Source organism: Rhinopithecus roxellana, chromosome 16 (genome assembly GCF_007565055.1).
Source record: "Rhinopithecus roxellana isolate Shanxi Qingling chromosome 16, ASM756505v1, whole genome shotgun sequence".
Classification (NCBI taxonomy): domain Eukaryota; kingdom Metazoa; phylum Chordata; class Mammalia; order Primates; family Cercopithecidae; genus Rhinopithecus; species Rhinopithecus roxellana.
This window is the reverse complement of record NC_044564.1, coordinates 24,212,345-24,226,507: the sequence shown is the minus strand read 5'-3', so window position 1 is coordinate 24,226,507 and position 14,163 is coordinate 24,212,345. Positions and strand designations below refer to the sequence as shown.

At 48.9% G+C, this 14,163-nt stretch overlaps 1 protein-coding gene across 1 annotated transcript; it reads right to left on the bottom strand.

Moving 5' to 3' along the window:
* Positions 1–6,801: 6,801 nt before the first annotated feature.
* Positions 6,802–13,103, bottom strand: LOC104680020 (protein FAM205A). The gene is given in 5 exon segments (XM_010385806.2): positions 6,802–6,840; positions 6,843–10,557; positions 11,589–11,649; positions 12,178–12,223; positions 12,847–13,103. Coding segments are annotated over 5 exon segments (4,008 nt in total). The 5' UTR covers positions 12,994–13,103.
* Between the last annotated feature and the right edge of the window lie 1,060 nt (positions 13,104–14,163).

Below are 14,163 nucleotides of genomic sequence, written 5' to 3'. Positions count from 1 at the left end.
GGTTCCTGTTGATAGAAATAGGTGTGTCTTAGATGAGGATTGTGTTAGGGTTGGAGTAGAGAACTGTTTGCATTTAGGATTTGGATTAAGAGTGAGGAGATCTTAACCTAAATCCTAAATGATCTTAATCCAAAGAGATAAATTTTGTGTTGGAGGTTGCTTTTTTTTTTTTTTTGAGGCGGAGTCTTGCTCTGTCGCCCAGGCTGGAGTGCAGTGGCCAGATCTCAGCTCACTGCAAGCTCCGCCTCCTGGGTTCCCGCCATTCTCCTGCCTCAGCCTACCAAGTAGCTGGGACTACAGGCGCCCGCCACCTCGCCTGGCTAGATTTTTGTATTTTTAGTAGAGACTGTGTTCGCCAGGATGGTCTCGATCTCCTGACCTTGTGATCCGCCCGTCTCGGCCTCCCAAAGTGCTGGGATTACAGTGGAGGTTGCTTTTAAGCTCTCTCTCTCTCCTTTTTTGTTTGTTTTGTTTTACTTTGTTTTGTTTTGTTGAGACAGGGTCTCACTCTGTCACCCAGGCTGGAGTGCAGTGGTGCAGTCTCAGTTCACAGCAACCTCCGCTTCCCAGACTCAAGCTATTCTCCAGCCTCAGCCTCCTAAGTAGCTGGGACTTTTGATGTGAGCCACCACGCCCAGCTATTTTATTTTATTTTATTTTTGTACATCTTTTGTAGAAAGGGGGTTTCACCATATTGCCCAGGCTGGTCTCGAATCTGGAGCTCAAAGCGATCTGCCCACCTCAGCCTTCCAAAGTACTGGGATTATAGGTGCGAGTCACTGCACCCAGCCTGGTTGTAAGCTTTCAAGCTAGTCTGGAGAGGGACTTAGGCTTCTGCATAATGTGTGGTATTGATCTGATATAGATGACAAGTTGTTGGCTGTTTTCTAGGACCTCTACAGTTGAGGGGTACAGAGTGGCCCCTGCAACTATGATCCAACTAGGGGAGGGAGGCATTCAGCTCCTGGGGAGAGGGCAGATCAGTTTTCTATCTCAAACTTATTTGGCCATGTAAACATTTTTGGATCACACCCACCAGCATTTTCTGTCTGGGTACAGTTATTCCCAGAGTCTTACTTGAAAAACTATAGTTTAGAGTTTTCTTTGGGAATGGGGTTGGAGTTGGGTTTAGAGCTATGGTCAATAAGGTTGAGATTGTGGTTAACATGAAGTTTAGGCTAGGGCTACATATGAGATCATGTCTTGTGTAAGGGTTTTCTAACTGAGGAACCGGGACCTGGTTCTTCACGGTTTCCCGAGGATAACCTGGACTAAGTGTGTCTACCTGGTCTACAAGGGAAGTGGTTCTTCCCTTGTGTTTGCTATGTCAAAGAGTCTGAGAGTCAGCACCCTTCAAGGATGGCACCAGCAGTAAATAGGGGGCCCTTGGGGTGATGGGTGTGTAGGCGAAGGATGAGGCTGCTGAAGAGGGCAGTGGACTCTCTTTCTGACCCTGACATTCTTTAAGAGCACACAGCCACATTGTTGAGACCAGGGGTATGCACGTGAATCCAAAACTATCCTATTAAAGGACAAGCAATGGGACAGAAATGACAAACCAGAGTTTAAGGGAGAGATGAGCCTGGTGTGAGGTAGCCTAGAGGATATACGGAGGAGACGGGCTTTGCAGGATGGATTTGGACTGCATTTGTGCCTGTGGATCTGTGAGATGTGTTCTGTGTGCAAACCTGTCTTTGTGTCTGCATATGTGTTTGTGCCCGTGTCTGCTCAGGCATGTCTGACGCAGGGCGTTCATGAGTCCATGTGAGTTTGTCTTCCTTGACATGTTTGTCCTTACGCTGAACCAGTTTCTGAGTGGCACAGTTGACTTGTGTCTTTTTCTGTATGTACCTGTGTGGTGAGATGTCTGTGTCCATGTGTCTTTGACTGTGTGTTTGTGATTCTTCCCTGGCCCCTTAGTGTATCTTCCACCTCCCCTGACATACTCCAGCTGCTAGCACTATTTACCGCAAGGAGGGCTTCCCTTCCCGCCGTCTGAATTCCCATGGGTCAGTCTGCCTGCCCAGGGACCTGGCCCTGTGGCCTCTGTAGTAGACCTGACCTTGGAAGTGACACATTCTGGAAATCCCCTAATATGCTACTTGCCTAGCCACTAGCTGAGTGTTTATAGTGGAGGAGAGGGACAAGGCAGGAAAGGGGGGCAGTTGGCAGCAACCACCCCTCCTTCTGGAAACCGATCTCACTGGCCCCTTCCCAGGCCCCCCTCTCCCTCCCCATGCTTTCCCAGGGTCCTGGCCTCACTGTCTCCAGGCATGAGAATGCACAGACCTCAGTAAGACTGGTCAGCCCTGTGAGGCATCTGGTCCTTTGTGTCCCCAAGCACTTTACATGCCTGCATTGTGCTTACCTCTCATATTCCCACCTGAGCTCAAGAAAGTCCTTTCTTCTCTTCTGTCCCTGCAGTGGACACAGGGGCTATTCTGGCCCTTCCATCTGTGGCAGGCCTGGCCTAGACCATGGGCTCCAGAGGCCAGACAGAGCATTCGGCCCTGGTTGGCTGGTTAAGCAGCAGAGGCCCAGTCATTTCCCACATGGTGCAGGAAGCAGTGTCTCTGTGGAGTCTATTCCTGTGTTCACCCTGTGTTCCTTGCCCTCCCTGCCTGGGCTGCAGTGAGCAGGTACAGAAGTGAAGCAGCCACGGTCCCTTCCTTCAACAACTCAGCGTTGAACAAAAGTGATGTGTGGAGAAGCCACCCTCCTCCCACTGCTGGTGGTCGGTTTCCTGAAATTCCCTCTAGCCAATTCTGAAGTGCCCCTCTGGAAAGCCCAAGAGAAGAGCTCTAGAATGTCAGGGCCATTCACCATTCACCAAAGACCTCAGGCAAGCACTGATGTATTCCTAGCATGTACCACCAAATCTGAAGTAGTAATTTTTTTTTCTTTTTTGAGACAGAGTCTGCCTCCATGACCCAGGCTGGAGTGCAGTGGCATGATCTTGATCTCGGGGCACTGTAACCTCTGCCTCCTGGATTCAAGTGATTTTCCTCCTGCAACCTCCTGGGTAGCTGGGATTACAGGCGCACACTATCATGCCCAGCTAATTTTTGTATTTTTAGTAGAAACGGGGGTTTCACCACATTGGCCAGGTTGGTCTTGAACTTCTGACCTCAAGTGATCCACCCGCCTCGGCCTCCCAAAGTGCTGGGATTACAGGTGCGAGCCACTGTGCCTGGCCCGAAGTAGTAAATTCTTGAGTTTGTACTCTACGTGTGAATTTTGCTTCTTGCCTCTCTTCACCCTGGGGAAGATAGAAGGTGGGGTTGTGCTGGGGTTATGGGATGAAGCAAAGCTTCATCCGCCATCAGCATCCTGCATGAATCATAGGCTCTGACCCTGACTTTGCTTAGCTCTCGACTTTGCTGAGAACTCAGAATCTTGAAGGTATCAGTTCCAGCTCATCTTTGCCCCCAGTTCTATGTCATGGGACTTCGGTTAGCAGCATGAGCCCATGCTGGCCTCAGGCAGGTGGGAGCCTGTAGGGAACCATGGGAGGGACCTGCTCCACCCTAAACCAGGATGTGTGCATGCTAACCCCTGGCTTCCTACCTGATGCTGCTGTGACCCTCCTGAGTCCATTCCCTTCATTCTGGGCCTCCCTCTATTCTAGCTGTCTGGCTGCCTGCGCTTCTCCCACCAGGGAGGGAGGATGTGCCTGTCACAAGACCTCCTTTGATCTTTGGGGATGCTTTAGAAAAACACCTTTTGAATGTTGGTTCAGCAGGCTTGGACCTTGTGCTTCTCTGCCCTGGGCCCATATATGGGCTGGGCCCCCATCCCTTAGGCACAGAATCAGCATTCAGAGCAGGGACACATCCATGCTTCTTTCTATCCTGGCTTTTCTGTATCCAAGCAGTGGACACATTGTGCTAAATGCTGGGGTCCTGTCAGAGGAAACAAGTCCTGCCATCACCTCCTCCTAGTGATGAGATGGTGAGTGATCCTGGGTTTCCTTAGGAACCAGGGGCATCCCACTGTTCCTCAAAACATGTCATAAAGAAGTCACAGTACTTCCTGCCCTTTTCCCAGCTCTTGGCTCCTCTGTGGTAGGTCAGAAGGGGAATGCAGAGGTGCCAGCTCCTGAGGGATAATAGCTATACAAAATCTATGTCCCTTCCATCTTCTCAGGGCAGCTTCTTTGTCTTCCTGCTTCCCAATCCTCTCATCCCACTGATATAACCTCCCTGGTCCCTCACCTCACTGAGCACTAGGATGCCACCCCTGCCCTGTTTCTCCATCTCCAGCCTCATGCTCTTGCCCAGGCTCTGTGCATTTAGAGCTTTCTCTGTGATCTCTCCTGCTGGTACAGTGTTCAAAGAGCACCTGCTGCACAGATATCAGCAGCAGCTTTGACCACTTTTTCACCCACCTATGTACTCACAACCAACTGCTTAGGAACTTGGGACCAACAGAAACTTTCCATGGTAACTTCCAGAATCTTTCTCCACCTCCAGCTTTCCAGCTTTGGTTCTCCATATGGTTCCCCCTTCCCACAGACGTGGTCCCTTCCCAGCTCCTCACTCATCCCTCTGGGTCTTTGCCCACACTCCCTTATATGTGGAGGAATCCTTTCTTCTAATCCATGAAGTCCTCCCTCATTAACTCCACCTTCTCTCTACCACCAGTGAAGTTCTGTATTTTTAGCCAAAGTCATCCTGTCAACTTAGGGACTTGGGGACTGAAGCCAGGACCCTCCCTGAGGACCATCCCATTCCTTCACTTCTGCACCACAGCATTGTTCCAGCAGTTCTCCCCTTGAGCTCCTGTGTCGTTAATTTATCCATCTCAACTGGATGTTTTCCATTAACATCCACCATGCTACGTCTCCAGTCTTTTTGGAAAAGTCATTTTGGGTTCTAATGCCTTATATTTCTGTATCTTTATTTGAACAGACCTCCTTGAGGAATTTATATTACCCTTTCTGACACTAATTGCTGTCTTTCCATTCTCTCCCTCCTCCTCTCTCTCTCTCTCTTTTTGAGATGGAGTTTTGGTCTTGTCGCCCAGGCTGGAATGCAATGGCACAATCTGGGCTCACTGCAACCTCTGCCTCCTGGGTTCAAGTGATTCTCCTGCCTCAGCCTCCTGAGTAGCTGGGATTACAGGTGCACACCACCACGCCCAGATAATTTTTGTATTTTTAGTAGAGACAGAGTTTCACCATGTTGGCCAGGCTGATCTCGAACTCCTGACCTCAGGTGATCCACCCACCTCAGCCTTCCAAAATGCCGGGATTACAGGTGTGAGCCACCGCGCCCAGCCATCCACTCTCTCTTGAATCCACTCCAGTCACACCTTCATCTCCATCATTCACCTGAGGCTGCTCCTCTTAAGGTCATGAATGATCTCTGTGTGGCTAAATCTAACACTCCTCATCTTAGTTGGCTGACCGGCAACTTTTCATGCAGTTGATCTCTCCTTGAAAAACTTTCTTGTTTGGCTTCTAGTATTACACACTCATCTTGTTTTCCTTCCATCTGACTGGCTACTGCTTGTCAGTTTCCTCTGTTTACTAGTCCCTCCTTTACTTTCCAGTTTCTTAACATAGAAGAGTCTCAGGGCCCACTCGTTAGATGTCTCCATTTACACTTAGTTGTTTGGTGTGTTATCCAGTTGCATGGTTTTCTCTCTCTCTCTCTCTGTGTATTATCTGAAGCCAGGACCCTCCCTGAGGACCATCAGGCTTCTGTGTTGAGGATAAACTGTTGGTCGAATGGACTCAGGATGAAATGTGGAGATTAGTTATGATGCTACTGGAGTGATAGTAGCAGTAGAGAGGGTGAGAAGTGGGCGTTTTCTCGATGAATGCTTGAAGGTAGAGATATAGGATTTACTGTGGGTTAACAAAAAAATCAAGGATAACACCATTGTTTTTGTCCTAAATAACTGGAAAGATGGAGCTACCATTCACTGAGGTGAGAAATATTGTGAATAGAGTGGGTTTGGTATGCGTGATTGAGTGGTGGTGAAGGGCAGAAAACCAGTTCATTTATTTTTGTATTGTTTGAGATGAATATTGGACTTCCAAGTTTATAATTTGACTGGACAATTTGGGAGTAATAGACTGTCGACCCCATGAGATCATGAGCTCCACTGGGTCAAGGCCTGTGTCATGTTCGTGGTTATGTTTTGCATAGTTCTTGGCATGTAATAAGCACTCAAATATTTAATTGTTGAAAACAAGATGCTTCTCAAAGTAATTTTTATTGTGGGTTTCTCCTCATCAGCTGATTACTTCCTCCTGTGGCACTACCACACACCTCATAGCCCCATTGCAATGATCAATGCTTTGTCTGTCTCCATAACCCTGACTTTGGATTCAACTAATATAAGGTCTTACTATGCATTCACCACTCTCCTAGGCCCTGGAATTATGGGACAGTGGAAAATATTCTGGTGGGATGGATGGTAAATGTTCAGAAATCAAGCATGACCTTTAGCTTCAGTGCACTCTAGATAAGGGCTTTTCTTCTTTGATGTGGAATGGTGACCCATCTGAAAGGTAAGCTAAAGCTCCTTCCCCAGACAGGAAGGACTTTTTAGCCTCCCTCACACCTTCCCTTAATACAATACAGCAGAGACAAGGAGCGGACAGACAACGAATTGCTGAGAAATATAGAGTGTATTTCTGGTGGCACCCTGCCCCACCAGCACATTTATGGAAACGACAATACTGGTCCTCTGGAGGGCTGCAGCAGCTGGGGAGCCTATAAACTCTTTTTCATGGCTCTGCATGTTCTCCTTGAGCAGACCAATGTTTCTATCTCAGGTGAGGGTCAGGAGCTAGGGTGGGTACCCTGGTTTGGTGGCACAAGCCTCTCTCGAGGACAGTGACGAGGGCAGTGGCGGAGGTGGCCCGGGGCTGAGGCAGAGCCAGCTTGTCTGGAGTGTAGCCACGGCTTGTTGTCTAGAGACTGGGGACCATCCAAGAAGGCTGGGCCCACCAGCTTCTGAGCAGGAAGAGATTGGGCCTTGGAGTACCCTGTCAGCTTCTCTGTCTTACTTCTCCCCACAGGGCTCTTGGCTGGAGCCAGGCTCTTTGCAACATTTTCTTTTCTGGTTTTGGCCACCTTTGCAGCTGAGAACATGGAATCCTCATGCCCTTTGCTTTTTGTCTTGGGGTTAATATGCTGCAGAAAAGATTTAATTTTATTTTTCAAGCTAGACTCTGGAAGGCTGGGCTTCTTTTGTGTATGGGCTGGCATCACCTGCCCATGTAAAACCTGGCCTTGCAAAGTTTGGCCCTGCAAGGGCTTACACTGAGTTGGGTGGCTCAGGAGAGGCTGACCCTGTGAAGCCTGGGGCACCACAGTCTGGGCATTCTCAGGAATTATCTCTGGTTCAAGGATGACGTTTAGCTCGGTTTGATTGTCTTGAAGGTCATTGTCAGATTCTTTCTCCCCAGGGACTCGTGGAGGTAGCTGTGGGAGCTTAAGCTGAGGGTGATGCTGGGAGCTGTGTTGACAGGGATCAGCAAGATGAAAGCTACGGCTCCATCGCCAGAAGCCTCGGGGTGTCTGGTTTGGAAGCCTCCCTGCTGGCCTCTGGTCTTCAGCAGGGCATCTTTCTTCTCTGGTAGAGGAGTGCCCAAACCCCGCATCCCCTTCTCTATGGTGCCTGGCTGCTTTGATTTCCTCTGGGTCCTCTCTCTTTCCTGCTAGCATGGGGACACGTGTTGGGTCCTTGCTCTTGCCAGGGCTTTGGGGCTCAGGGCCCCAGGGTTTCTCCATGCTCGGCTTGTTCACACTGGCCTCCACCCGAACACAAAGCATGTGGGTCTCTGTCATGTCCCCACTGGGTTGTGAAATCTTGGAGACCCAGTGGGCAGAACCATGGGGTATTGCTTTGCAACTAGATTTCTTTTGGTTCTGCTGCACTGCCTTCAAGTCATTGGCCAGCTGTTCTTTAAGGTGAACCCCTTCTGGATTAGGGGCAGGAAGAGTGTCTGGTGGGATGGGCAGTTCTTGGAGCAATGCCTCCCCTTGGTGGTTTAGACTTTCAAGAGACTTCTTTGTGGATATGTTCTCTGGTGCTGTAGCAGTTTGTTCCCTGGACTCCCTTGCCTTAATGGGAATTCCCCATTGTATCTCTAGGACCTTTTTTCTCAGGTGGAAGTTTAGTTTGGTCAAGATATGTGTCTGGAGTGAGTGGGGGCTAGCAGATTGTGTCTGGCTTTCTAGAGGCAGCATCTCCATTGTTCCTTTTAACGGCACTACAGACTGGAATTCTTTTGCAATGTCTGTACAAGTCTCATTGTTGCCTTGAGGGCATGGCCCAAGGCTTATACACTGTTCTTCAAATGAAACCATCTGAGTCAGAGGCTCTGCTGGGATTTCCACAGGTGCAGGCACCATCTCTGTGATGACAGATTGGCTAGTGACTGCCTGGACCAGGGCCCTGGAGGGCACCACATAATACAGAGGAGGGAGCCCCAACAGGAAGGCCAGATACTTGTGCCGTAAAGTTGTCTCCAGTTTCTCGATGTCTTCCACGGACAAGACTCGGAGCAGCTTAGGGTGTTGAGTGACAGTACCTGGTAAGACCTGTTGCTGCTGATCAAGGGCCGTTGGCATCCAGGGCATAACTTTGTGATGTAGGTCTGGGTCACTTGCTGCCTGCAGTTCCAGGACCTGGCTTTCTGGAATGCAGGGTAAAGGAGCCACTGCCAGGACCCCAGGAATTCTGCAGTCCCAGGACCTATGTACACAGGCAGGGATCTTGCCCTGGTGGATCTGTCCACATTTGGAGTTGATGTGGTTCTGCAATATTGCCTTGGCCTGGGTTAACAAGTGTGGCATGAGGATGGACACTGGGGCCACAGTGGGTGATAGCACATCACAAGCCCCGTTGGCCTCTAGGGCTACAGGCTGGGGGATGCTCACATTGGCTAGGGCTGGGCTGCTGTAGGACACAGTCTGTTGGTTAGTGGAGGTAAGGAGCAAATGGATGGACTGCTGGATCTTCTGAGGCAGGCCCCAGCGACGGTGAATCAACTGTTTCTGGATGTGGAATTCCAGCAGCTTCCGGGCATGCTCCAGGAAGAAGAGTAGCTCCCTGGTGAGCACTGAGATGGACTTCCCTGGCTGGGAAGTTGTCATGGTCTCAGGAGACTGAGCTTTGCCACAGGGCTCATGCTGCATGAGGCACTGGGTGTGCTGAGACCTCTGGAGGGCAGCTGGCCAGCCCCACTGAAGCTGGAGTTGCCTCTGTAGCAGGTGCCACTCCAAGGCTTCACACTCGGCCAGAGTCAGAAATGGGACATTGATCTGAGCTTGTTGATGGCCAGATGGAGACACCCAATTTGGGGAAAGTGGGGAAGAGTGTGGGGCTGACTGGGGTGGAGTCTTAGGGAGCAGTTGGGGGAAGGAGAGCTTGTTGGAGAGAAAAGGATCCTTCAAGGGGGGCTTGGGCACTTTTTCATTCTTGGGGAGGCCTTGAGATCCCATGAAAGTGGCAACCAGGGACTCACTGTGCAGAGAAGGGAGCCCACAGAATAGCTGGCTGTATTTCTGCTGGAGATCACTCCCTGAGTCATTATCTTGTCCCCCAGACAGTGAATGGGGGCTACTTAGAGCTTTAAGGGCTGGAGAGGGCAAGGCTAGAGCCATAGGGTTTGGGCTTTGCTGACAGTGGTGTCTTTGTTCTGGGTTCATAGTAGACCATTCAGAAACCCAGAAGGTCTGGATGGGCTGGCCAGCCACACATGAATACCAGGTCTGTAGGGAAATGGTCTGAAATCTATGAAGAGAGACCTGAGAAGTATTATTCAGGTTGAAAGAAACTGGCTGGTCATTTCCAGGTTGGTAATACAATGGTGGGTTTGGCATAAGCTGCCTCAGGGACTCCTCCACACGTCTGGGGAGCCCCCACCTCTGGAAATGCATCCATTTTTTAACATGTACCTCAAGAAGCCTCAGCACTTCAGGACTGAGAAATGGCAGGTGGGCAGGGAGGACCATATGCAAGGCCATCGGATGCGTCGGGTTCAGGGTTTCTGGGTTCGGAGACAGCAAGGAGAGCTGGGAATTCAAGTGATGCTGGCCTTGGTTTCCCTGGACAAGGCTGGGGTTGCTCTGCATCATCTCCTTCTGGTTCAGTGGAGTCCTTGGCTCCTCAAGTCTTAAAGAAGCCATCGTGTTTGGGCCCTGGAGCACATCTGGCACTTGAAATTCCTGCCCTAGCTGGAGATGATCAGCCCAGTAATCTTGTATGCCATCTGCATACGTTGACTGGGCAGCTGACTGAGTTAAAGATTTTTGATCTGTTAATTGTGACAGTGTTGGGGTTACAGATGCCAGTGAAAGCTCTCTGGTGTGCCAGGAACGAAACTCCAGACACTCATCTAAAGACATACTAGACATAGACAGCATCTCTAGGCAAGAGGAGCCCTGCAATGGCCCTGATAAAGTCAGGGAGATCTGGTTGTTCTCACCCGCCAGCAATTGCTGAATCTCCAGAGCCACAGAATTACAGATTTGGCAGCAGGGATCTGCACACAGGATTCGCCGCACACTTCCCTCCGGAGGAAGCCAGCCCTGGCTGGGAAGGGAAACAGCAAAATTAACAATGGAGTGACATCTGCCTTCTTGGAAGAGTGTGGGCTGGAGTTGGCACTCTCCTTTCCAAGTCCTGAAAATCCTGGGGCCTATACCATCTTCTTGTCTACCTCTCTACTTTCCTTTCTAAGAAAATGCCATTTGGCATGCTGTGGTGGGCTGGGCTGATGGTCTGGAGCTTGTTGGGCAAGGCTTCAGACAACCCATGGGAGGGCATGGCCCTCAGAGAGGGCTGGGAGCTGGAGTCAGTTCTCTGTTGACCTTGTTGAAAAGCTGAACTAGGAGAATGGAGCCAGGGGGTTAGCTGATGGAGCATCACCAGGAACATCACCAGTTAGAACCCAGACCATTCTCATTTGAGGCTAGGAAATCCAAAGCCTGTATTCAGTACTTCCAAGCTGTGGGAAATGCGGTCCTTGTGGGACTTCTGCATTCTGGGGTATTTGGTACCCCTAATGTGATACCCAGCATCTCTAAGGAACCAGTCCTGTTCTCTAGAGCTCTTAAGGAGAGGATAAAATAATAGACTCCTGTCTAAGGAGTGTCCCAAGTACTGGCCTCACTAAAGACAGAACCAGAGGAGGTCATGTCAGCAGAGTCTAGCCAGTGTCAGGTATTTTCCCTTGAAAGGGTATAGCTTTATTCCCTTGAAAGAGTATAAAGAGAATAAGACAAGGATGACTTCCTTTTTCAAAACCCATTCTCTTAGCTGGGTAACTTATCTCATGGCTGAGTGCACCTCCATGTAATATGTTTTATGAATTATGCACTAGTAAAATCCTGAATTGTAGAACTGCTGTTACCCTAGCACAGAGCTGAACTGGGCAGCTCATCCCTCCTGAGACATGTGATCCACACTCTTCCCTGGCAACCCTCTCAACCAGTGTCCCTGCTTCCACTGTGTACATCTCCCTCCCAGCCATTATCCTTCTCCTTAGTCCTGCCACAGGCCAAGTCAAGAAATCATCATAGGCCAGGCTGGTTGTTGACAGAGTGCAAAGAGCAATAGATCACCTTTTAATGATGGAGAGCAGTTTCTGTGGCTTCTCAGCTTCTTCCTGGGAACGTCTCCTAACTGAGGAACGAGGAGACAGTGTTACATGGCATGGGATAATTTCATAGACATCCTATAGGAAGCTGAATAGTAAGGCCTTTGACTCTCACCAAGAAAAGACTACAATCCTGAAAAGTCAGTACTCTAAGGCATGTCTGAGTACAGCATCACTATAACACAATGTCCCATATATCTAATTTCGTTTGATTTTTACAACCACAATGTGAATGAGGCAGGATTGTCAGTGTTTTGCTCATTTTGTGGATAAGAATGAGAGATGAAATGACTTCCACAGGGTCATAAAACTAGTAAGTTACACAATTAAGAACATCTGCTCTACTTTCTTAATTCTTCATTTCCAGGGCATTGAGGTACAGGATTTTGGAACATTCTCGAGTTATGATTTCCCACCCATGGAAGTTTCAGTCTGGGGAACTGGAGTCTTCAGTGGCAGAGCACCTGGCTCTTGGCTCCAGGGGTCATAAAGGGACAGGATTGATGGGAAACATTCACAGTGGAAGGGAGTCAGAGGAGAGATTGGGACTTTACCTGTTGATGCTGCATCTCTAGCTCTTTGCCTGACTTTTTGGTGACACTTAAAAGACAAAAACATTAGAATGTGAAGCTGGGATACCATTTTCTTTCTCATGTCCAAAATGAGACAAAACTTACATACATTTTCCACTCCCTTTCAATGTATCTATCTATTTTATACACTGTCCTGGATTTCCTTTGCCTATTCCACCTTTTTACCCCATTTTCCTTCTCTGCTTATTTCTGATTCACTTGGAGGCTTTTCTAAATTCTCTATCTCCCATCTGATTCACAGAGAAGTCCTGCTGGATGCTGAGGATGACACAGGAGGAAAAGCAGAACAGACGAAAGGGTAAATGGTTCTAATAACAAAAGGACTTCTGCTTATGAAGCCTGCCAACCAGAAAAATTCCCCATATTCAGAGATCTTCCGAGATCTAGCAAGATAGACTCCATATTATCTAGTTCTCAACCCAAGCCAAATAGAGAGGTTCTTGGCTTTTCAATCAGAGTATGTTGTGGGAAGGGCCTGGTAAGGAATTATAGTCTCTGAGAAGAAAAGTATTACACAAAGGTAACTGAAGGTATGCTATAAAAATTGTAGGGTGGGGATTACAAGGGGGGACGCTAAGAACCTATAAGCTTCTTATCTGAGGCTTAATTCAGTTGGGATCATAGCCCTACCCGGCAGCAGCTCCTTTTAGGTTCCAAACTCAATTCATGGTGGCGGCTCCTTTTCACTTGCCAGATGATTAGAATAATGATGAAGATGGAGCCATAGGTGTATAAGGGATATCCAACATCCCACAGAACAAAAGTAGGACTCAACATGGTCTAAACCTCATTAGCATGAGATCAGCCATCCCTATATCTGGGCATTCAGAGTTCTGGTGCCTAATGACTCCCAGTGCTAGGCCTTGTCATGTCCACCTCACAGAGGATGGAACTAGGCCACCAGACTGCATCACAAAGCCCTCCTATTTCATAAGGCACCTGTAGTAGGGAAGCTCATGTGGTGATTCAGTCTGTAGATGAGGGTGTTTTGAGCCTGGGACTGAAGGTGCCACAAGCAGTGTCTATTTCCTAGTCCGTCTTCACTCTTCACTCCCTATACCAGCCTGATGGCTCGGCTCTCTCCTTCACAACTGTATGGTCACCTGTCCTCAGAGAACTGAGTGCTTTGGCACAGGGGGCACCTTATGAGAAGGGGTGGTTAGGCCAGAGGAACCTCCACTAACTCTCCCACTTGTTTTGGAAATATACCTGAGAAGCACACATGAATTTAGGGAGGGTGGAGTCTGGTTATGGCTTGGAAATGGAGATCTTCGCTGTTTCAGGCAATGGGCGATTAGTAACACAGGAGCAGGAAGGGGACCATGGCTGATGTGGTAGGGTGGTAGGGAGAGGCCAAAGTGGTCATATGTATCTGGTCTGTGTGGTCTGAAGCTTGCAGATGGGTTGGGAGAGGTTGTAAATGCTATCTTCCATGGAGGCACATTCATGCTGAGGGAGATGAACGCCGGCAGAGATGGGTTGGCGGCCACTTCTGACTGTGGGTCACAAGTGACTAGTTGCTGTTCATGGTTGGATGTATGCTGTTTGCCTGAGGAGGTCTTTTTCGTTGTTGTTTATTTTTCTCAAATCTGGATTTCGTAAATTTTTAGGCAGGGCATGTGTTTTCCAATTCCGCTTCAGGATTCATTACTTTCATAGCCAGACTATTGATTTACCTGCTTAGCTTTTGTAGATATTGTGATATGCCTCCAATACCTCAGTATTCCCAGTATTCCTGAATTTCCTTGAGAGAGTCTTGCTCTGGTAATGGTGGTCTCAGGCCAAGAAACCTTTGGGCTTGAAATCTCTGAAGAGGCTATTTGGTCCTTCCTCAGTGTTCAGCCCACCCAGCAGATGTGGTAAGCACCCAATATGTGCTTAGCCCTAAGCTGGGGAGTGTTGAGAATACAAAGACATTTGAGCTTGGCTTTCTGCTCTCAAGATACT